The sequence below is a fragment of the Opisthocomus hoazin genome, chromosome 30 (assembly GCF_030867145.1).
Source record: "Opisthocomus hoazin isolate bOpiHoa1 chromosome 30, bOpiHoa1.hap1, whole genome shotgun sequence".
NCBI classification, from domain to species: Eukaryota; Metazoa; Chordata; class Aves; order Opisthocomiformes; family Opisthocomidae; genus Opisthocomus; species Opisthocomus hoazin.
The window spans coordinates 2586718-2609932 of NC_134443.1; the positions used below are offsets into that span (position 1 = coordinate 2586718).

Below are 23215 nucleotides of genomic sequence, written 5' to 3' on the forward strand. Positions count from 1 at the left end.
ATTTAGATTATTGTAACTTAAGGTGTAATAAAAACATAAATTCTTACATTTTAAAATACATCCAGGGTACTTCTTAGCTTGCTCAGTCCTCGTGTTCTTACCTTCATAGATATTTTGTAAGGAGTTTATAGCTAGTAATTATGCCACCTGTGAGTTGATCTGTAATGAGTATGCTACCTATGAGTGTGTGTGTGTGTGTATACATCCATTTTTATTAAACAGCAAGTATTTTTTTTATTTTTAGAAGCAAAAAGTTTAGCTGGTTTTGTGGCATTTTTAAATACGACAATGTTCCTATAACTTCTTGCACAAAACAGGGCATGAATTCCTTGAATTTTCAAGTCTGATCCTACTACTTTTTGTGTAGATCCTCTAACAGTGATACTGATGGAAGAATATATTGAAGAAAATAGTCTTGCCAGTTTTCAGAAACACAAATTATCAGTCATTCATTTCAGTACTAATGATAGTTTTTGCTGGAATGCGAGAGCTCATTAGTAATAAATGGCAGCATAGAAGAAATACCACAGCATACTTCTAAGTAGAAAAACAATTATGAGTCATCACTGTGACGAAGCTGAGAAAAAACTATGGTTCTAAAATGTATTAGCAAAGGCACTTGCTGCAAAGACATGTTAATATCAATACGATTTTAGCCAGGAGCTCCCTTCCAATCTTAGGTTCCTAATTAAACACTATTTCTGCATGTCCCAAATATTCCCATGAAAGATGTACTCCCAAGGGAGAAGGATATGACACAATTGTCCCATTTTCTTTATAGCCCCCACGCCTTTAACTATTCTTTCCCTCAAGATTTGCTCTAAAGCCCTGACATGAATGTATCAGAGGAAATGTACCATCACACAAGTTTATCATCAAATTACCATGCAGCTTTAAACAAACCAACAAATGCAATTAAAATTGTCAACTGATACTGATGTAACTAAGAGATTCTTTCATCCCTGAAGAAAAAAAACCCACACAAACCCCAGAGATTTGCAGTTTATCCTAAATAAGTTCCCAAAACACGAGAGCTCAAACACCTTTCAGACACTCCCCTACCAGGAGAGAGACCAAGAGCTCTGACCCCCTGGGGTGGGAAGGCTTCCAGTCAGCAGCTACCTTCCTAAAGCCCACTGCACGCCACAGAGGTCTGTTTCACAGGTTTACGACCTCAATGTCTACCTGACCCCATCCTAGTTTTCCCAACTCACATTTGCACTGGAACGCAGATCAGAATTTCATCTCTTGAGCTTGTTCGACACTGCGGAACAACTGCCCTTCGCTTTGTGTTTGGTACACGCATCTATTTGTGCATTATCTTACCTTCAGAGGCAACTGTCTTCGACGTATTACAGTGCTGGTGTGAGCTCCCTAGGGATCTCAGACATCATCACGCTAACTTCTTTATTGCTCTGGAGCTTACATGATGGCAACAATTCCTCTGCCAAAATAAGTTGCTGTTAAAACAACTGTCATGAGGCTATACTTAAAATGTAAACCTCCTCCCCAAAGCAACCAAACAAAAACAAAAACAAAAAAACAACCCAAAAACCAAACCCCTCAAAAAATATTTTGAGATATACTTTTTTGATAATGATTTGATAAAACCATTTGCGTAAAAAGCATATGAATATTTTTTGTTTTCCTGTAGTGTGTTCCTTTTATCATGCTTTAACTAATAAAAAACACAATATCAAGCAAACATAGAAATAACAGCACCACGGAATTTTACTCTTATGATGAAAATCAACAATAATGATATCTTAATATACAAAGCAGCCACTTCGGAGGACTGCTCGGAGAGGATAGCTTCAGTCTGCAGAGGGTAGTCTCTCCAGACTCCCTTCATAGCTGAGGCAGAGAGGCTTGTCTAGGAAGCAGTTGGCAGCAGCCACACGAAGCACCGCTGTTTGTGGAGCTGCTCACACTCCCCTGACTACACAGAGGTGTCCCTTATGCTTAGACCAAGACCATTTCCTTTTTTGCTTTCATTTTCCCTTGTCTCACAAGGTCCGAGATGCCTGTTAAATGCCTGTTGGAGCGTCTGCGTTCCCTCCCCTTCTGTGGGTCTGTTGGGGACACCTGGGACATGGCGCTGCCGTTTCTAGGCATGAAAAGGGCACGTGGGATTGCCCAGCGAGGCAGAACTGGAACTGGCTAATTACACTGTGCTGAGCAGGTCAGGGTGAAGTCACCCCGTGTACCTCTGGCAGTTCCTGAAGAACCTGTCCAGGGACCTCCAGGAAGGCTGCGTGTACAACTCTGTTTTACCGGACAGAAACCTTTAATGCTTCGCCTCGGTGGAGCTGGGGAACTCTGATTTGCTACTCAGTCATCAATATGATTATTTTATTTGAATTCACTTTACTGCAGAAGGAAATGCACATCAAACATACCATTTTAACATATGATATTAATATAAGAAAAGTATCTTTTTTTTTCCCCAATACAAAACCAAATACGAAGTCTGTGGTCATATTTTTCCTAGAACAGAATCCTTTTCCTCAGCGCCAAGAGTTCCCAGCCTTTATGTATACTGTGGTTTTCTTCTGGTTTGTTCTTGTGGCCATACATTTATTTTTGGATTCTCATTCATTTTTGGCAGTTAAATTAGAAGCATGAGGAAGGGGTTTCCTCAATTATTTTGGGGGCTGGGTTTTGGGTTTTTTTGAGACACACTCAAAGCAGAAGCTAAAGCATACTATGAACTATAATTCTAAAGTTTAAAAACCAGAAGAGTGTTCCCCAGAAGATAAAGCTGTATCTCCAGTGAAAAATCTCCCAACAGGAGTAGCACGAGGAATTTGTTTGTGCTCTGCAAAACCACATTTTCTGCCATCCTGCTCAAAGCAGCTGCTCTCGCTGACTTTTTCTGTTCCCATCCTATGCATTTTGCTACCCTAGGACAGCTGCTTGCCTTGACTCTCCATTTGTGCCAGTCCTACTGATCGATGAACAGCAAATGGAGAGCACAAGTGTGTACTTACAGTACGCTATAATCTTACTCAGGCTGCAACCCCAAGCACAAGCAAGAGACTCAGGAAACAGAAAAGCAGTAAAAATAAGCCTAGAACTATTTTTATCTCCTGACTTCGAAACTGATCTCATTCTTTGGTTCAGACATTTGTAATGTTTATGATCAGTGAAACTGGTATTTTTTTAGTATACAGCAATAACTCTTGCTGCCAAAATCAACACACAGAACTCTGTTTACTGCTGAATGTTGCAGTTTTCATTTTGATAATTCTCATTACTTCATCATACAGCTCAGAGTATTTTACACTTTTCTCCAAGTCCAAATTCCTGAATTCATGTGATTACATGAGTATGTCAGCTTCTCCTTTATCACATAGACGAGGAAACTTGAAAGCATACTCCCCAAGGGCCACACCCTGAGAGACCCTCGCGGTTTTATACCCTTAGCAGTATGGGGTTTTTTAAAATTTCATTTGGGGGGAGGAGGACTAAAGGGAAAAAAAGGCTAAGTCATCATCTCAGAATGTGTGGGAATGCCAAGGGACCGTTCTGTAGTTCTTGGTTGCATTACAGATGAAAGAAAATCCTTTTGCGTTAAGTCTTACCTGCACTGGGGTTAAACCAGTTGCTAAGCGAAAAGGCTGCCTGTCCCAGGCAGGGCTGAGGCCAGCGCACAAGCGTGACGGGAAGGCCGTGCCGCCTGCTACGCGTGAAGCCGGGCAGGATCCTCACCAGCGCCTGACGGGACCTGCAGAGGCAACAGCGCGGGCGTTTCCTGAGAAACACGGCTCGCCAAACCGCACTGCCAGAATCTCGCATTCATGCCCACACCGCTCTAACGCAGAGCGAGTTTATTACCTCTTCCCTCTGTGGGAGCACCCACACCATCGCTCCCTGTGGCCCAGGCACCTGCTTTCGCAAAAAGATCCCCCAAATCCTTTTTGGGACTGGGACTGTATCGGTTTACCTGAAATTAGGCAATAGCTACTCTGGAGAGGAAGGTAAAAAAAACAGCAATTGTCTGGTAACCCTGCACGTGCCACGTTCCTTTGGGAGATTAGGCCAAATTTGGGGAACAGATATATGAACATCGCAGCACGCGCTGCCTGAAAACATATTCTGATAAAAAAAAAGAAAAATCCCTAGCTGCTGGGTTTTAACGGGGGAAGAATTTCTTCACATTTTCACGCTGAGCATTTGTACCAAAGCCCAGCTAAACCTATCCTTTCTCACACATAACGTTGGAAAAATACCTTTGGGATGAGAGTTTGTACTTTTTTTCACCCCCTTCTGTTTGGACTCGGAACCACGTTCTGTTTTTTACCACTCACCACCGGCATCAGGCTCACACACCCTGGCAGGAAAAGCCTCTCCTGAAGGGCAGGGGGAGGCAGAAAGCGTGGCGGAGGACGTTTTAGAAGGGAAATGAAGTACTTAGCGTGAGCCTTCCTCCCTTCATCTCTCGGCGCGCTCCTCCCTGGCGCCCGCCCGCCCTCAGGAGCGGAGACGCTGAGGATCGCCCGTTGTGAGGGGGGGGGAACGACCGCGCGCGAGGCTGGGCGGGAAGGCGGCACCGCGCGCGAGGGGCGGAACTGCGGCAAATCCCAGCCAATCGGCGGCGGGTTCGCGGCTCGGCCCCTGCCGCCCGCGGTCGGGGAGCCCCGTGGCTGTAACGGTTTCCCGCTCTCGGGGGGCCCCGCGCGCGCGCCCCCTCAGGTTGGTTCCCCCCGGAGGAGGCGGCGGCCCCTCCCACGCCCCCGCTCGCCACCTGAGGCGTTCCTGCCCCTAAGGAAGGAACGGGAGGGGAAACAGCACAACTGGAAGGGGGAGATAAGGGCCGAGAGGGGCGGGAAAGCGAAAAAAGGGGCCACAAAAGACAAAAGCTCCGAGAGCAGGAGGAGGAAGAGGAAGGAGGAGGAGGGAGGAAGCCACACGGCCGCCCGCCAGCAGGGCTTCCCCTCACTGCGACAAAATGGAGGACAGCAGAGCCCCTGGGATTCCGCTGGAGACAGCAGCCTGGTGCGCTTTTAGCCTTTGGAGAGCAGCTGGCTTCCCGCCGTCCCTGCCCGGCAGCTGCGCGTCTTCCAGCCGTGCGGAGCGTCTCCTCCGGGAGTGGACCCAGGACGGACTGCTGCAGCAGCAGAGCGGTGTTTTAAACCAGAGGGAGACTGCCAAGCTGTAGCAGGGAGAAAGGTGGTTTACGACAGGTCAGGACAAGCTGCTCGCCTCCCAACAGAATGAGCTCAGGAGCCCGTCAGCCCACACCTCAGGTTTTTCCTGATTTTGAAGACATGCCTACACAGCACCGAATTTCCTCTCGTCTCCTTTGCCATGCACGTACCAGAATGGAACAGCGTGATTTTAGTTAACAAAAACCCACCGGTATCCTCAAAAGGTAGACTAAACTTCTGTTAAAAACAATCCTAAAGCTCAGGTTCCCCATTTGGTCTCACTGCAGTGGGCAGATAGGTGCCTAGGGAGCGAGCAGGCAATATGTGGTTATCAATGGAAAGGCAATTCCTCCCCACACTTTAAGAAAAAAAAAAAAATCCCAGAAAACCACCACCCATTTCTTGGCTAATCACTCATAATAGAAGAAAAACCTGTTACTAGCTTTCTCAAGCGCATCCAGGAGATTTTTGCCAAGAATGCTGGACTAATCCCAAAATAAAAACAATGCTCTGTCTAGCTGTACAGGAGAAGCAGCTTTTTTTAAACATTGCTCTTGAACGAGGAGTAATTCATCCAGACCGAAGCAGCTACTTTCAAAGGACAGCATTAGACTTGCAGCTCGAGCTGCCGGGCACACCAAGTCAGCATTTATGAAAAGCAAAATAGAAAAAGGCTCTTGATTTTCATTTTTGACTCAGCCAGACTTGCATAGCTCAGCTACACTTGAAAGGTATTGATTTATACGGTATGCAAACGCCCCGGCAGCGCCAGCGCTCATTTCTACATTGAGCTCATCTGGAAATGCTCTAAGGGCACCCAGACATCACTTTGGGTTTTCCACAACATCCTTCCTCGACTGTGACCACGTTAGCAAGAACTGGTATCACAAAGCCCAAGTGCCAGCCCCAGAGAGATGCACAACTCTGCAGGTTTCCCCAACAACGAAAAGGTAACAGGAAAGAACAATTACCTCTTACTCCGTTCCTTAAGAATACCGCATTCTCCACAGCTGTAACATACTAAAAGAAGTAATCCAATACAATAGTCTCAATTTATTTGAAATAATTCGGTTTGAAAACTTTTTAATTTAAAATTTACAGCACACGTGGGGAGGAAACATGTTTTTGTTACAACTAAAAATTATCAGAAGAGTGCTGCAGGGTTGTTCTCTTTAATTTAACACTGTCATGGCTTTATTCAAAACACAGTTGCACAAAATCAGTTACTCCAAAGTTTAAGGAAAGAGTTTGATAAGGAACCGAAACACACTATATACATACTGCCATACAAAGAGCATTAAAATAGGACAAAACCTCTACAAAATATAAAACCCACCCTTACATATTTGCATGAAAAGACCACCCACCAAGCAAAAAAGTTTCAAAAGTTATCTGGAGGCTCTGTATTACTTATTTTAAAAAATGCTATGCTGTTTAATTGCATGCCAAGCTGACAAATATGAAACTATACTTAGATGGTGACACTGAGGAAAAGACAAAGTTACTTAGGAAGTTAAGTTTTGTGTGAGGCTCAGATTTTCAGATGTGGCGGCTGATGCACGACCCTGCAAGTTGTTTTTAGGAAGCGTGAAGTCTGCCTGTCTTAGGGAAGGTCTGCGAACCCCTTCTGAGTTTATTCTGGTTTGTCCAAATAGCTCATCCAACGTCAAAACTGGACTCGCTTACTGAAACAAGACCAGTACTCAAATAATTTTAATCCACCAAAATAGAATTTTTTTCCATTTAAAACTAATTTTAAATGCATCAAGAAAAGACAGTTAAGGAAAACCCTGACAATGAGGTACTTTAAAGTACACACTTATAAATAATAAATTTCAATCATTTGCTGAGACAAAAAAAATGAGCAAAAAGATGGGAAAACACACTTTTCTATCTGAAAGCTGAGCACAAAGCAACTGCCTTGAACACAGAGCCTCCATGACAAGATAGGATGTGCACTTACCTAAGGTTTCTATTCATTCAGTATTCATACACAAACACAGGAACTTAGATTGTGGTTGCAAATGTAGTTTTACCACTACTTCTCTAGTGTCTTTACAGATATTAATTAAAAAATGCAAACCCCATTTAGTCAGTTCATTTCCACGCGTATTGCCATCTGCCTGACTCGTTTCATTCCGATGCCTTTAATGTCTGGCTATGCTTTACAGCTACATGAGAAACTATGATTTAAGGCTCTATTTCGGGGAAAAAAACCACACACACAAGAAATTGGGCTTTGCAGAACTTCAACCCTGCAGTATCTAAACTTGATTTAAGAGTTGGAAGTCACATTTAAAGTCTGCTAGCGTGTGAAATGCCTATTAAATATTCACAGGTAACCGATCTATGGGCGACTGACTCTTACCTAGGTCCAGGAAATCTCCCTCTTCCCCACCCTTGGTGTCTCCCCCAGTTTAATGGCAGCTATTGTCAGCCAAGACAGATACAAAAATAAGTCTCTTGAATAAAGCTGTGTGTGATATTTGGTTCAGTACCTACATGAAACAATGTAAATTAGTTTTATACCAAGACTACTGTTTTAATTCCAAATCACGACTTAAAGAGTAATGCTGGATGTCTGAACTTGTTTCGCAGTGGCTCAAATAGAAAACATGAATCCATTGGGGCAGAATTATTACGACCTGTTGGTCACAACCAGGCTGCTAGAAGAAAAGCTCATCTGCATGTCTCCTGTACTTGCCACCAGCTGGATGCAATGGAACAAGTTTCTGCAGCCATTCAATATAAAAAACCCTAAACTATTAACTAGTATTATACATGAACTCAAATGTTTTGCCTACAACCAGATTTAAAAAGTTTAAAAGGTGACCTGCGAAGAAAGACTAACTTATATTCATCTTTCCCCCTTCAAGGATTCTATAAAAGTGGGGGGGGGGTGTTTGAAAAAAATGTGCTTGAAGGAGTTACCCGTTAACATCTGCATTAGAAATGCATATATTTTATAGCCAAACACCGTGATTGTTGCAGAATTCTCAAAATGATAATGCAAGAGCAAAGTGAGTGAAAGTTTAACAAAGACTTCTAGCAAAATGGTTTAAAACTACAGACTGTTTGCTTTTCTTAATACCTGCAATAACTACGTATTTTGGAGAAAATTTAAGGATTATAACCCTTTCGGTTTGCCAAGATACGTTCTTGAAGGTATCTAGTGAATACTCCAGCAAACACTGAACATCTGAACAAGGAGGAAAGAAAGGTCTTATGAAACCCATTTAGGCTTTACAATGTAACACACAAAATGGATAGAAAACTTAAAAAAATACTACAGGAGTCACCTTTTAAGAAGCTGAAATAAAGGTGTAACCTAGTTGTCGATTTCAAATAGAACCCCTGGTAAACTCAGACTATAGTCAACATCTCACTTAAAAGAGACTGGAATTTGCCATATAGCATTTTTGAGTTCAGTTTTTTCAGTATAAAAACTTTAAAATCTTGAAGGAAATTCCCAATATCAAACCCATGTGAAATGGGCGTTTTAACTCTGGGCTAATGATGACCAACACAGCAAGCTTGTATAAAATTAAAGAGCTCCAAATAAAAGTCTAGGGGGGGAAAACTTGACAATGGCTTCAGTGATTACAGGGCTGAAAATTGTTTTCTACGTATAGGTTCACTAACAGGCTATTATATCTTATTTGGAATGATAAAAAGGGCAAGAATAGTAAAACCACACGTCTCCTATAAAAAGTTAACATATTATCTTCTGTAGGGACATCTATGGTACATGGAGACATACAGATCTGCATAATCACTATTGCGTATTCTGTAACTTAAGAGTCTGGTCCTACTTGTGTCTATAACAAACTAATCATCCTCTTCCTCGCCTTCATCTTCAGGGTCTCGTTTCCTCTTCTCCCCTCGAACGCCCTCTGCTAAGGAAGAGAGACACGCATACAGCTCATTACGTTCTGCTCAGACATCGCAGACGTCATGTTATACTTCTAGAAAAGGTAACTGAAACAGATTGCCGTTTGTTTGCAGTAAATGCATTCACCACTGTAACATCTCTGTGTTGCTTATGGCTCTCAAAAGAAGATCAGTTTACCTCACCCTGAATAATTCATGCAGGCCATATTAAACTAAGTTCAAGCTAAGCATGTAATGTTCCACACAGGAATTGCTGATACGAAGTAGATTTATGAAAAAGTGTTTCTGTTAACATATGTTTAAGAACTAAAATGGAAATAACCTTTTAGATCTCCCTAACTTGAGTTTTCAGAAGTTGTATCCACCCTGTCCAAACCCCAGCAGCCTCTGCAGATACCAAGTGAACCATGCTCTGTTCCCTCTCCAGTCACAAACCGATATAAGCATCTTGCATAAACATCTTTGAGCTTGTTCTTAGAAATATGCTTAATTCAGTCAGTGGACTATGCGCTCTTGTGGTGAAATCATGAAATGCAATTTCGCCAAACCTAATAGATTTATTTTCCAGCAGTCATTTCCTGGCTAATTAGCCATCCTGACCGCCTGCTTTGTTGTCTTAATCGATTCGAAGGCTGCATTTGTAACAAGTGTAGAATTAGCACTAATACTTCACAATTTCAGTTTTTTCAAGTGCAAGATACATCTCCAAAAAGTGCTCCATTAAGCCAAGCGTACAGATGAGATGGGGATGGGTCTGGTGAGAAATTCTAGAATGTGTCTGCAGTTTTCACAGACTTCAGGGCTTCACAATTAATACAAAACTTTGTTGCTAGGGATAGTCTAAAGATTAGGACAGAGTTCCTAACCATTAGAAAAGCAAAGTTCTGGAAGAGCCTTGTAGCGAAGAAAGTACAGAGAAAAAAACGCTAATTTTAAGATTAAGCTTGATAATTTTTTAAAGGGACTTTAGTAGCCATTACTGATAGTAATGGGGGACTCCTATCTGGTGTCTTAATCTTACCAGCTGGAACACAGAGATGCACACGGCTAAGCCACCCATCCATCCACCCACAAGTCAAAGTACACCAGTATGTGCACAAGAACCAAGAACAAATCATCTGCCTATAGAGCAACTTCTGTCCCAGTGCTCCAGAGCAGAGTCAGAGCAGCAAACGTAAGGCTGCTCCCTACTCTGAAGGCTTGGAAACCTCAAACAAGGTGCAAAAGACAGCAATATGTTTGTCCGGTTTAACGTCTTGCGGGTCCTTTTGGAAATATCAAAAGATAAAGTTATTTTATGAAAATACTCAAGTAACCCACTTCTTGCAAACAGAACTTTATATTCTGCAAAATATCAAAGGAACAGTATCAGCCTGCAAGAATGCCGCTTTTTCCACATCGGTTGTACACACTCGATACACTCTACCTTCTTAAAGCAGGATGAACCACGCATGCTGGCATTTTTTCTTTTGCAAGCTTTTGACTGTTCTGCGTGTATGTGATATAAAAACGGTAATTTTATGAAATTAGGAAGTTACAACCATTGATACAAAGACTAGATAGAAAAATACAATTAGGCTCACTAGCAAAGCCGTTGGACAGGATGCTGGGTTGAGTTTGCCTCCTAGGAGCTGGCTCTGAAGTAGAAAAGTTTACTGGAAAAGCCACTTTCAGCTTGATAAAGGGAAAAGATACAGCTGCTACTGCTGCTTCCAGGGCTCTGCCAGTGGAGCCTATGGTGCATGCAACAGGATGTTTTAAATGTATGTAAATAACACCTGCAAGGTAGAAAGAAAAGTCCCTCTCCTCCCCATGCTGGAAAATTAAAATGTCTACCTTTGTAGGAGATACAGTGTCTTTCATTTTAGAAAACTGCTTCAACGAGAGACTTTGAAAACTGTCCTTTCTTCCTTGTTTTCATTTTACAAGTGAGTAGACAAAAAATACCAAATACTGCACAGCTACTTTACTACCTGCTCAAGCTCTTGCTTAAACCGATCCTAACATACTTCACATACCTTCAGAAAGACTGGCCCAACAGTGATTTATGCCATGAAAGTGCACATCCCAAACTTGCAAAGTTACAGAATTATAACACGTCAGTTGTTTTAGTCACAACTTTAGAACTTACCCTCTTCTTCCTCATCACCTCCTTCTTCAACATAGTCATCATCATCATCTTCATCCTTTACAAAAATTGTAAAATGCTTTTAAAAATGCCATTTATTTAAGTTTTGCTTACATGCTGATCCCGAGCAGACATTCAGAAAATACCACTCACTCTGTTCAGAGGTCACATTCCACTTTCACTTTTTTAGTACTGGACATCTGTACAAGGATAGGCAGCCCAACTGACAACAGCACATTTAATCACCCAAGCCAGCGTATTATCTGGCCCGGTATTCTCATTTCTTTGTTTTTCCCACTTATCACTACCTTACGCCAGCTCAAGAGTACGTTATTGCAAAATTAACTGAACAGGCCACGACAGCAAACAGAGCAGACAAACAGCTTTAGTTTTCCTTTTCACCCACTGTCATTAAAGGACAAGGAAGAGGAGAAAGCAGGACGGTTAATATCTTCACAAAATTATTGTTTCTATGTCAAATGAATTAAGTTGGGGGGGGGGGGATTTCTTGGGTTTGGATTTTTGTTGTTGTGTCCCCCCCCAGCTGATAGATGAAAAATGTAAACCAGTTAACAATCAGCAGCCCCAGAAAATTAAACAATGGTGCAAGATCTCTGCCCTACTGGCACCATGTCAAGCCTTGAAGACAAACTGAAGTCTTCTTTTTATATCCATCTGCTCTATCAAACTTTATACATAGGGTAATGGAACAAGTAAAAATGTGAAGACATTAGAAAGCCCATCTGACATTTGCCCTTAGAACATGGGAATTAAAAAACACTCTGGATTAATTCATTGCAATTAGAATGGTGCATGATTTAATTTTCCAAAATAATTTTCCAAAATTCAGGGAAAAGCTAGCAGACTAAAACTCTTCCAAAACTTTACACACTTCACCCTAACCACCACCTGTTCCTTCCCTAAATTAATGCAAAATGCAAACTCACTATCTGCTCTTGTTGCACCACCATGAGAAAGGCCACAGTTCTGAACTCCCCTAACATTTTCACAGCTTTGTGCATCAAATCCTAGCCACCTACCATGCAGAGCGAGCATATACATATGCTAACGAGCACATGTGATTAATTCCTGATATTCTTCCTAGTCACATATTGTTCGTTTTCCAAAGAACTACCTCTGCGGTCTGGGCTTCAGAACAGGTTTAGTTATTTAGTTTTAGCTTCAAGAATTGTGTTACAGCCATTACCTCTTCAGAGTGTGAAGGCAGGAACAAAGTTACAGTTGTAAGCAAATCGTAGGAGCGCTCGTTACAAGAACGAAATGAAGAACACCAAAGAGTTTAGTTCAAGATTTTCTGCACATCCATGTGAAATGCAGCTGATAGGAAGTAAACTCTTTTCAAAAGTAACAGTAATGGAAGTGATGTCAACAGGGTTTTTTTGATCTGAAACATGTGAGCTGCTTGCACAGACTTGCACACAAAATCCACGCCAGACCCATTCTCCCTCCGAAACCCGTGTAGCTGTTGAAGCAGAGCACTAAATCAGGACTCATAGGTTTTACTGCTCTCCAGCCTTCATATAGGCATGACCAGTTTATAGCCGCGAGAATCTATTCATGACCTTGTAAAACACGTATGTTTTCTTATCTTAATACTCCTCCGTTTGCTTCTTACCACACTACTTACTACATGCAAGATCCTGTAGGCTATTTTCCACAGCTCTTCAATACCACCAAGAACATTTTCAAGTAAGTGCATAGCAGAAAACCCAGCATTTACGACAGCAAAACCCAAGACTTTTCCTTTGTTTCATCTTATGCAAAGTACTGGCAACTTGTTGCTACTTCATTCTCTTCTTTTGCAAGACCAGGGTATTTTCTTTGGGTTTCCAAAAGAAATTAATTTCTTCTAGTTCATATGTATTTCTATTCTGACAATTTAACTGGCAGTAGCGCATAGTTTCAAAACACTGGGGAGAACGGCTTCTTGAGCGTACAGAGACTAACGAGGCTCTACCATCCTGCAACATTCAGGGATGGGATGACAGTCAACCAAGTCCTGGAAGTCAGCCAGGACCATCCTCACCGCTGACAGCCACCACTCTTGTTCCAGTCAACACTTTGTATTTCAGCGACAGCAGCGTTCTCTCTAAAACGCCTCACTGCACCTGCCCTGCATTTATATGCTCTGCATCTGTATGTTTAAATGGATGCAGAAGTCTGTAGGGAGTTTCTCTTCATTTCTTGGATTTGGCAGAATTTGCAAGCTTTACCTGAATCTCTTCTTTCATCAGGTATGAAAGACCAACTTCCTCCTCCTCTTCACCTTCCCCCAAATCTGAACCTCCATCATCTTCATCATCTTCCTCTTCATATTCTCCTGGAGGACCAGCTTCATCCTCATCTTCATCATCGTCATCTTCATCTCCTTCTGCAATGAAGGATACACTTACACATATGTGCTAAAAGTTAAGCCTCATTAACTCCTCTTTATGCAAATTTCTGTACAGTAAGTCAAGCTAGTTGTAACCTTTTTTTCCCCAGAAGGGTTTGGGGTTTTTTTTAAATTTTTTTTTTAAATGCAAGCAACATGTGGGAAAAGAGCATGATTTTTAATGAATTTAATCGTTGTAGGTTTTTTTCCCTGAAGAACGGCTACCAATGTTTTTACATCACAAGCTACAGGCAAAATTCTCAGTGCCCGAAGCAGCTACGTATGCAAACTCCTGCAGTGGAGCTGAAAATTTAGTCAGTGGAAGGGGAAGAGAGGCTTCTCTACAGAATGAAACCCTAAAATATTTAAAGGCAAAACCAGCTTAACGCAATACATTTATCTGTTATTTAATCACTTACTTGTAAATATGAAACACCTACAGTTCCAAAGAGATGATCCCTAATTTCATTTCTCTGACTGGAGCATATAATCACTTTCACAGTCTCAGTTAAGCAAATTACAAGAAACGACAAGGTGATTTAACACTTAAATTCACTTTCAAGTTAATAACCTATTAATATATTTTCAAATATCAGATTTATTTTTGCATTCCAAGTATCAACTATTTGGCTTTCATTGAGTTCGTTTAAAGGCAGGCTTCCAAACTTTGATGTGTCTGAGTACTCCTCAGCAGCCCCTTGACAGCCACGACGCCGCATACAGCAGTGGCAGCTCCCAGCCAGTGACTTACGGCACAAAGCAAACCCAGAGAACCCTCTGTCACAGAGACAGCCCAAACCTCCCCAGCTATTCGTGCGGATATTGAGAAGGCAGACATGCGTAAGACACCGCATCACAACCACAGCCCATCAGACTTGCTAACAGCGCTCTAATACATTGTGGACTTTTTTTACCTTCGCAGCTTTGCCCGTGTCAGTCCTCTGTTAAGCCAAGTACATTTAAAGCAGCGCACGCATACTCGTGCGATCACATCAACGTAGTTTGCAGCCACACACTGACAGACCTATACCTGCGGGTTGTGTTTTCCATCAGGCAACAATGGGAAAAGATGTAGCAATAGCCTTGCTGATGACCAGAACTGAGGTCAGATCAAAAGGAACCGTATACATTTTTTTGAACAAAAAATTGTACTGTACTTGAGCATGGGACTGAAGCCGTTACAAAAAAAAACAGTAAAATTGTAATTTTTCATACAAAACAATCTGTTTGTCCCCTCCCTTTTTCTCATTTGGTAGTGCCAAAATGCTTTACTACTGGCAACAACTTATTTTGAGAACATTTTTATCTTTGTAACAAAATCTTTAGTCACATCTCCTCAAACTCAGAAGGCTTCTGTAAAGCACTCAAAACCTTTTGACAGTTTTCCTTCTGTATCACAGTGAGTTAATACCAAACGAGCTCTCAAAGTCTGCGCTTGAAAAATAAGAGCACAGAATCACGCGAGTGCATTCAAGAAGTCGCTATACCTCACGCTACATTTACATCTTTATTACAGCATATTAGTTCTATCCACAGTTTATTTCAGGAAGTTACCCTCATCATCATCATCTTCTGAGTCGGGTGCCTCGTTATCTTCCTGATCAAATCCATCTAGGTATGTGATTTGCTGAAGCAGCTCAAAAATGCTGTCTCTGTAATCCTCGAGGTTCGTAATCTCACAGTTGAACAGGTCAAGGCTCTTCAAGTTTTTGAGATTTTGCTGAAAATAAATGAAAAGGTTTTTTTTCCCCCCCCGATTTCTTGACATGGTGCTTCAAGTTACAGTGCAGTCATGGCCCAAATACAGTTAACCACACAGCCAGCTACAGGATTGATTTTGTCCCCATCCCTGCTTTTCTATTAAGTACTTTGCTCCCCACTAAATACAAACTTCAGTCCAAAAGTTGTTTGCAGTAGTCAGAACGCCTGATGACACTGCGCTTGCAGACCAACTCCACCACGTGTTTGCAGCGTGCCCAGCACCTCCCTGCAGCACCCGACCGCTGTGCACAGACGGCAGAACACGTATTCGAGGTTGGGTTTTGTTCGCATAGCCTATTTTTGTTCAGGGCAAAAGCTTAACAACTCCAGCAGCCTTTCAGTAAACAGTTTGACTAATTTAATTACTGGCATCTTGTGACAAGCCAGCAAGAGGCACTTGGTAGCATTTATAATTGGCCTACAGAACTTGCTTTCTGAACAATAAAGACTAGACCACCGATGGTGCTTTTCCTCACCTTTCAGACTTTACACACACACAGAGCGAGCCACCTGCACGGCTTAGCAAGCAGCCGCCATCTACAGAAAAGCGTTTCTTCCGTAGAGCACTAACTGCTTTACTTGGTCTACTGACTGCAGGGTTAAAGCACCATTAAAGTAGATAAAGAATCTTTATGAGCAGTTTTGAAAACACGCAGTCTGTATCAAATGGGTGAACAGACCAGGCAGTGACAGACGCTGGCAGCTTCCTCCTGCGTTTAAACCACCTACTACTGGTGCTTTCCAGGCGTGCTCCTGACTGCCTCATCCACGCGTCCTAATCACTTCACAGTTTAACAAAAGCTTAAGGCGGTTGCTTATGAGACAAACTATACCTTAACAAACACAAGAGGATTAGCAAGATGTAACTCGGCTACTTTTCTTCCAAAGGCAAAAGAGAAGCTCAAAACCCTCTTTATTCCGCACACCCCGCTAATACAGGAGGACTTTTACAGCGGCACATTTACAAGTGCTGTCTCTAATAACCGTGACATTGAGTTAATCGAGTCAGCACCAACTGGAATACGGACAGACCTAAAATACCGCAGCACCCATTTCACCTGAGCTGGCAAGAAAAAAAAACCCCACATATAGAACATGCGACAAGTAAGAAAAGAAATTCCATTTTGCATGCCTTTCAGCTGAGCAGGAATACAAGCAGCTAGAACGTACCGCGCTGCATCTTTGTACTCGCTGGTATCTTACTCCGTACCAGTCTAAACCCCCAACTGCTGTTTCTATTCTGTGCTTGAGAAAACTGCTCAGACGCAGCCCTTATAGCCATGTTTGCACCATTCCGTTGCGAAAAAAGTTAATCATTCTTCATTAAAAAAATATTATCCATTGGAGGTTTCCATTAGCCCCTCCCACTCCGTACTTACAAGAGCTTCCACAGTGCCAAGATCTTTGATTTTGTTGCCACTTAGATTTAGATATGTGAGATTTGGACATCTTTCTGCAAGGACCTCCAGGCCTCCTGAAATGATGTTGTCGCTCAACTCCAACTATTGTACAGAACAAAAAATTGAGTCATTCAAGGGCCGGCTCCTTACCATTACATTCAGACCGCATAATTTTTAATCGTTCTCCCTTTAACTTTGAAGTTTAATCACAAAGCCAAACACTTTTGAAGAGCCCCACAAGTTAACAAGCACTAATTGTGTTAACGCTTTGGCTGTCAAAAAGTTCCTTGAAGCTTACTTTGAGAATTATAAACTACTCTTTAAAATCTCACGGGTTGGGATACCTAAATTGTGAGTTAGCAGAATACTGGAATTCGCTGCAAGCCTTTACTGTGCCAGCGATGGACCCGTTACCAACCCCCAGCCCAACACGGCCAGCCTTGGCGTTTTTAACAGACCAGCACTCGCTGTCCTCGGCGTCGCTGAGCACGCCCAGTTGGGCCACAATTAACTGGAGAGACCCAAACCAACTTCACACCTTAAAAAAAGCCCGTAGACTGGACGTGGGTTTCACACGCCTGCCATCCCATAAAGCACCGCCAGCGCCACGCAAGTCAACCGCGAGCGCCGAAGGCACAACCGTGGGTTGTCGCCCGTGACTTGTCCTTGTTACAGCACGGGCAGGCGAGAGACACGCACCTTTCGGAGCTTACTCAACGTGGGGAGTTTGGCCAGCGACGTCAGCTCTACATTGGCCATGCTGAGAAACTCGAGTTCTTTAAATGAATCATTCAGGCCTTCGATTTCACCGTTGCTGGATCGGCAGTTATCGAGCACCAACTCAGTCACCTTCCAACAGGACAGCAAGTCACTCGTCAGTTTAACGATCGCCAAAAACCCCACACGCGGCATCTCAACCACAGCTCAGAGACCGTTCAATATCTGTCGGTTTGGCGGTTGGTTTCAATTTAAACTAGGCTCATGGTCCAAAAATCACTGACACCCACCTGCTTCAAAAAAAAAGTATGCCACGGCCTCCCTTCCTCCGAGCATGCTGCAAACCCTCCAAAAACTGCCGTCTAACCCCAAACTTCATCGAGGGACGCGTTTATAGCTTCCCGCAGTGCCAGCGCAGCCTGGGCGAGACGCTGCCCTTGCACACGAGGGAGCGGCTATCGTGGTTCTTCATTCCACGGTGCACATCCCAGCCTCCCAAAGCATCCAACTTCTTCCCGAACCCGAAACCTCCTGGCTCCAGACTATTTTAGCAGCGAGTTCTACAGGTTAATTAAGCCAAATTAAATAATTCCCTCCCGCCAAAGCCACTAAAACGACTAGATAATCGATACAGGTCGCGTACTTTGAGAAGCGGTAACAAGGAGCAGCCAATTAATTTTAAATTATTTTACCTACAGCGGAGCACACCACTAGCAGGGACGTTAGCGAGGCGACTCTTCCCTTTCCTCGCGTGCTTTAAATAACCAGGCTGCAAGGCTGCTGCAGAAGCCTCCGAGGGGCACAATTTGCCGCTATTGTTTTACTTTTCCACCCAAAAAACCATTACCCCAGACGAGCCGAAAGTTTGGCAGCACGCTGCCAGGGGAGAGGGCCCACGGCGGCCGCAGGCCTCTCCCGGTACCGGCTGCCCAGCAGCCGGGCCACACGCAGCGCTCGGGCCACATCAGCCGTTCCGGGCACTTTTTCCCCCAAATCCCCCCGAGCCGGGGCAGCCCCGTAGCCGGGCTTCACCCGTGGGGCGAGCGCTGGGCGCTGCTCCCGCTCGCTGAGCTCGACGCCGGGCCCCCTGCCACGGCCACGGGTGGGCTGCGGGCTGCGCCCGGGGGGGCCAGGGCCGCCCCCCCCCCGGGGCTGGGCGGGTGGGCGGCGGGGGGCAGCGCACGTGAGCGCCCCGATCTCCAACTCTGACGTGGGGGGGGGGGGGTCGCATCTTTCCGAGGAAACGGGAAGTTGGCGGCGGGAGGTGCCCCGGGTTGGGGAGGGGCGACACAGGCGGGACCCCCGGCTCCCCCGCCACCGCTCCCCATCGCGGCGGCTGGAAGCAGCGGGACCGGGCCGGCCGCGCCACGCGGGGCGGAAAAAAATTTAAAACCGTAAAATTAAAAGAAAGGGCGAGAGAAGGGTCGAGGCTGGACCCGGCGCGGCCGTGACCTGTTTACCGCGGCCGCGCTCCCAAGTTGGAGGCGGCCGGCGGCGAGCCGGGAGGGGATTAACGGCGGCCGCGAGTTGGGGGCCCGCCGCGCCCCCCACCCCCCTTGCCCCCCAAACTTCGGGGGGCGAGCGGCGACCCCGCGGCGCGAAGTTGTCGGCGAGGGGCGGCGGGCGGGCGGCGGGCGCGGGTCCCCGCCGCCCCCCGCCCTGGGCCGCCCCCCGGAAGCGCCGCCCGCGCCCCGCGGGGCTCCTGCGCCACGGCTGACCCAGATTCGGCGGCGCCGCCGGGCCGGGCCCGCCAGGCCTGAGGCGGCGGCGACCCGCCCGCGGCTGGGGGGGGGAGCGCGGCCCGCCGCCCCGCCGCCCCTCACCTTCTCGGGGGCCCGGTTCCTCAACTCCAGGTTGATGCGCTTCTTCATCTCCATCGCCCCCCCCTCCCGCGGCTCCGCAGTGGCGAGGGAGGGTGGCCGGGCGCGGCGGGGGACCGCCCGCGGGGTCGCTGCTGCCGCCGCCGCCGGGAGGGAAGCGGAAATGGGAAAGGGAAAGCCGCGGGCAGCCGCCGCCGCCGCCCCGCTCCGCGCGCAGCTCCGATCCCGTCAATGGCCGCTCGCACACTGAGCCTCCATGACATGGCGCATGGCGCCCCCTCCCGCCGCCACGCCCCCGTCCCGGGGCGGGGCTTCCTCCGCGACACCGCCCCTCTCATTGGCCTGGCCGCGCCGCGGGAGGCGCCGCGCCATTGGCTGGCCGCGCTGTCCGTCAGACCGAGCGGCCTTTTAAAGGCGGGGAGGGGGTAGTGGGCTTCGTCTTTGTGTGTGCGTGCGGGGAGTGCGCGCGCGCGCCCTTCGCACGTGGTGGCGGGGCTTTGCACGCGTGGGGTTTTGCACGCGCGGTTGCGGGGCGGGGGAGGGCGTGCCGCTCGTGGCGTTTCGTGCGGGGTGGGGGCTGCGGGTCCGGTTGTGGGGAGGGCCGGACCGTGCGGCCCCGGGGGACTGCGGGTCCCGCGGTGCTGCCGGGGGCCCCGCTCGCGGGGAGCGGGTGCGTGCGGGGGGCCGCTCGCGGGGGCGGCGCGGGTTTGCACGCGCGGGGCCCGCACGCCTGGTCACGGAAGGGCTGCGGACGGGGTTGTGCGGCGGGAGCTTGCGCCGAGTTCTTGCGTGTCTGGTTGCGTGGGGAACTGCGGGGAAGTTTTTGCCAGTGGGGTGTTGCGGAGCGGGGGGTACGGCGCGTCTGCGGTGCTGCGCGGGGTTCCCCCGCCCTGGGGCTGTGTGCGGGATGCGGAGGCTGCGGGACGCAGAGGCAGGCGCCTTCAACTCCGCTCTCCCTGCGGCCCTGCCCGGGCGCTCGCTGCGGGGCAGCCGCCGGCTCCCTGGGCGCGCCGGTCACCCTGTGGGTACCCTCAGCTCTGGGCCTTCGGCTCGCAGCAGCCCGCTGGCATCTCCCCACTGATGGCTGCGTGGGCCTTGCAGTTCAAATGGCAAAAAAAAGCCACAAAAAAGGATGTAAACGCTCCCCAAATAGGGAAACACCCAGGGAACAGTGTGACACCAAAGCAAAACCGCGGGCAAAACCTGCTGAGTCCTGCCAGGTCTGGGCTTCCCGCAGCCCCCTGTGAGGAGAAGCTGCTGTCACTGTGCATTATTTTGTGTCCATAGGCGTGCAGGCAGCTCTGCAAACGTCTGGCAGATGTAGGGGAAGGTGGATGCACAAGCGAACAGCTATGTAAGCATAGCTCTTTAACTGGGAGGGCTCTCTGGGTGGATGTGTATGGTTTCTATACATCTGGAAGCATGGAAAACTTTTTTGCTACTTAGATAATATTTCTATATTTACAATATAGAAGAGATAGAATTTAGTGACTGCTGAGTCCTCCTGAGTACAGGCAGGAGTGCTTTGCCAGGCTGAAAGTGTTAGTCCCTCCTAGACAGGCAGTTCCAAATATTTATATGTTGGTTCTTTTAACTTTCAGACACAAATAGCCGGAGACTTTTTGGCAGCTCAGTGGCAGAACAAAAAAAAATGAACATGGGAATCTCTGCTGGTCTACTCTGCTTTGTGTAAACTGAGCGGAGAAAATATTTCCTGTTTCGGGATCAAATAGTGAGAGTTCCACCAGCCTATTTCTCTGGTTATTTGAGTAAGGGTTAAAAATGGGGTCAGAAAGACTGGATCTTGCCAATTTGGGACCATATTTGGTCTGGAAGGCATTTTGTTTTAGGGGGTCTCGAGTACAAAACCACCCGCTGGTGGAGGAGAAATCGGGTGGTGTTGCTGCAGGGGTGAACCCATCGCGATGCTGCTTGCGGTACGAAGGGCAGAGCGTCACTTCATCTGAAAGTGAAATTTGTTTGTGATAGCTGATACCGCAGTGCTTAAAAATACACATTTGGGAATAAAAATTCTGTAGGGGAGCTGAGGCGGGATTGAGTGCCGGCGTCCCTTTCCCTGGTGTGGCTGTCTGCAGAAGTTTCTGCAGCAAAACCCAGCCTGGCGAATGTCTCTGAAGCACGCTCGTCTGCGCTTCGTAGGGAAGGTGCGGTCGACAGGCACGGCGTGGAGTAAAGGGTGGAAAAACGGGAGAGTTAAGGAATAAAAGGGGAAGCATGCTTCTTTTTGTTTCGGATCCAGTTGCTCCATGTGATGCTGATGAAAATGGTTTGTGTTGTCGCCGCGGCCGCTCTTGGCGGGGCTTTAAGTGAGGTTGGTATTGATGGATGTACCAGGGTGCTGAGTGAAGACAACAACTTAGGAATAATACAGGAGAGCAGTCCCAGCCTGCATCAGTAATTGTGTAAATCTGCATAAATTCATCTTAACAGGCCTCTAAAAGGGGGGCTGCAAACCCCAGAGCTGGTTACCTCCTCGCTGGCCCCATGGAGGGCGGCTTGGAGCTGCTCTTTGTAGTTGTGTGGGTTTGGTGTGTGTCGCTGGTGGGTTTGGGGGTGCCACCAGGCCACCGTTAACCCCGCTGTGGTTGCTCCTGTGCAAAAAGCAGGATCGCCAACACCTGGAGTGAGAAACAAGCCTTAAAGCCAGCCCAGCCCTTTTTTCCCCCCTTTTTATTTTGCCTCCATGAGGTCACAGGGGCCGGATGCCCCTTCTGAGGTTGGACCATGTTAAATGCACCCAGTAACCACAGTTACCCTCCGCAGAGGGTGAGCAGAGCCGTATCCACGCCCGCCCCAGGACTTGCCTGAGCTCTCGCAAAGCCCCTGTGGGCTGCAGCTCCCCCGGGACGTTGTGCCCGGATCCTGGGAGCTGTGCTGAGAGCAAGTGCAGCACAATTTGTTTCTCCGAGAGTCTGATAAAGTCCTGCTAGAAAGCACCAGAGGCCTTGAGGGACCTTCTGCTTGCTTCTTGCCTGAAGATAACTAGGAAAGGTTTTCAAAACCAGAGGGAAATCCTCTTTGTGTTAAAGCAGCTTAGCCCGTGGAGGTCTGCTGGGTGGCTGTTTGCAGAGCCGAGGGGCCGGCGGGTGTTGCACGAGCGGTGAAAAAAGGGGTAAATCTGGGAAAGCAACTTGTGAAAGCGTCTGGACGAGGATGGCTTCACCCCGGGCTTTGGACGCGGACTAGGAGATGCTGACGGTTTTACTGCAGGAGAGGACCCCGGGTGAGATTTTGGTTTTCCTATTAGAAACACAGGCATGCGTTTCCAAAGAAAAATAATTAAAATTTAAACTCTTAATATTTCACTGATGCGAGTGCGTTTGCTCGCTCTTGGTGTCGTGTGCAAGACCACAGGTCCCGTAACGGAAAAGCTGGGGTTTTCCCGGCGCATTGGGGTGGCCAGGGATGGTCCAGCGGGAGCAGAGCCCCGCAGCAGGCGACGATGCCTTTCCTACCGCTTGTGGGAAGGTGCATTTGTAAACTAGAGACATTTTGGTGAATAATATCAGCTTTAGGTAATGTCGTTTCCGGCCATACATCGTTAGATGTAATTAGGTCAGGATACACCTCATCCTAAACACTGCTATAACCTGAATGTCGGTTTTGCCCCTTTCTTCTGGTCTCGAAGTGAGCTGTAAAACTGAGCTGGGCTTTTACAATAAGCTGGGTTTGTGCGTGCCGTCAGATGTTGAACTTCTCTGTGTGGCTGGGTTTGTCTCGTGCTGTTGGAGAGGGCTTGTGGTTTTCTGTTCCTCAGCGTCAGGAGCACCACCACTGAGCCACTAATTATTTAGTAATATTTGTTTTATTAACACACTTAGCATATTATAAGCTTCATGCACGTATTTTATTTTCCCTTTTTTTTTCTTCATTGCAGTGTTAAAAATTTCAATGCTGTGTATTCAGAAATTATTTTCCAGAGCTCTTCTAGG

At 46.6% G+C, this 23215-nt stretch overlaps 1 protein-coding gene across 2 annotated transcripts; it reads right to left on the reverse strand.

Annotated features, from left to right (window-relative positions):
- Positions 1-6183: 6183 nt before the first annotated feature.
- On the reverse strand, positions 6184-19559 carry ANP32E (acidic nuclear phosphoprotein 32 family member E). 2 transcript variants are annotated; one of them, XM_075445315.1, is made up of 7 exons: positions 19266-19559; positions 17425-17574; positions 16705-16827; positions 15119-15284; positions 13404-13561; positions 11173-11227; positions 6184-9043 (listed from the first exon to the last, which is right to left on the reverse strand). In XM_075445315.1, exons 1-7 carry the CDS (start codon positions 19317-19319, stop codon positions 8979-8981), a joined length of 771 nt encoding a protein of 256 aa, XP_075301430.1. In that variant the 5' UTR covers positions 19320-19559; the 3' UTR covers positions 6184-8978. The 2 variants fall into 2 exon arrangements, with proteins under 2 accessions (XP_075301430.1, XP_075301429.1); XM_075445314.1 differs by having other exon boundaries at positions 6184-9046; positions 19266-19558.
- Positions 19560-23215: the final 3656 nt, after the last annotated feature.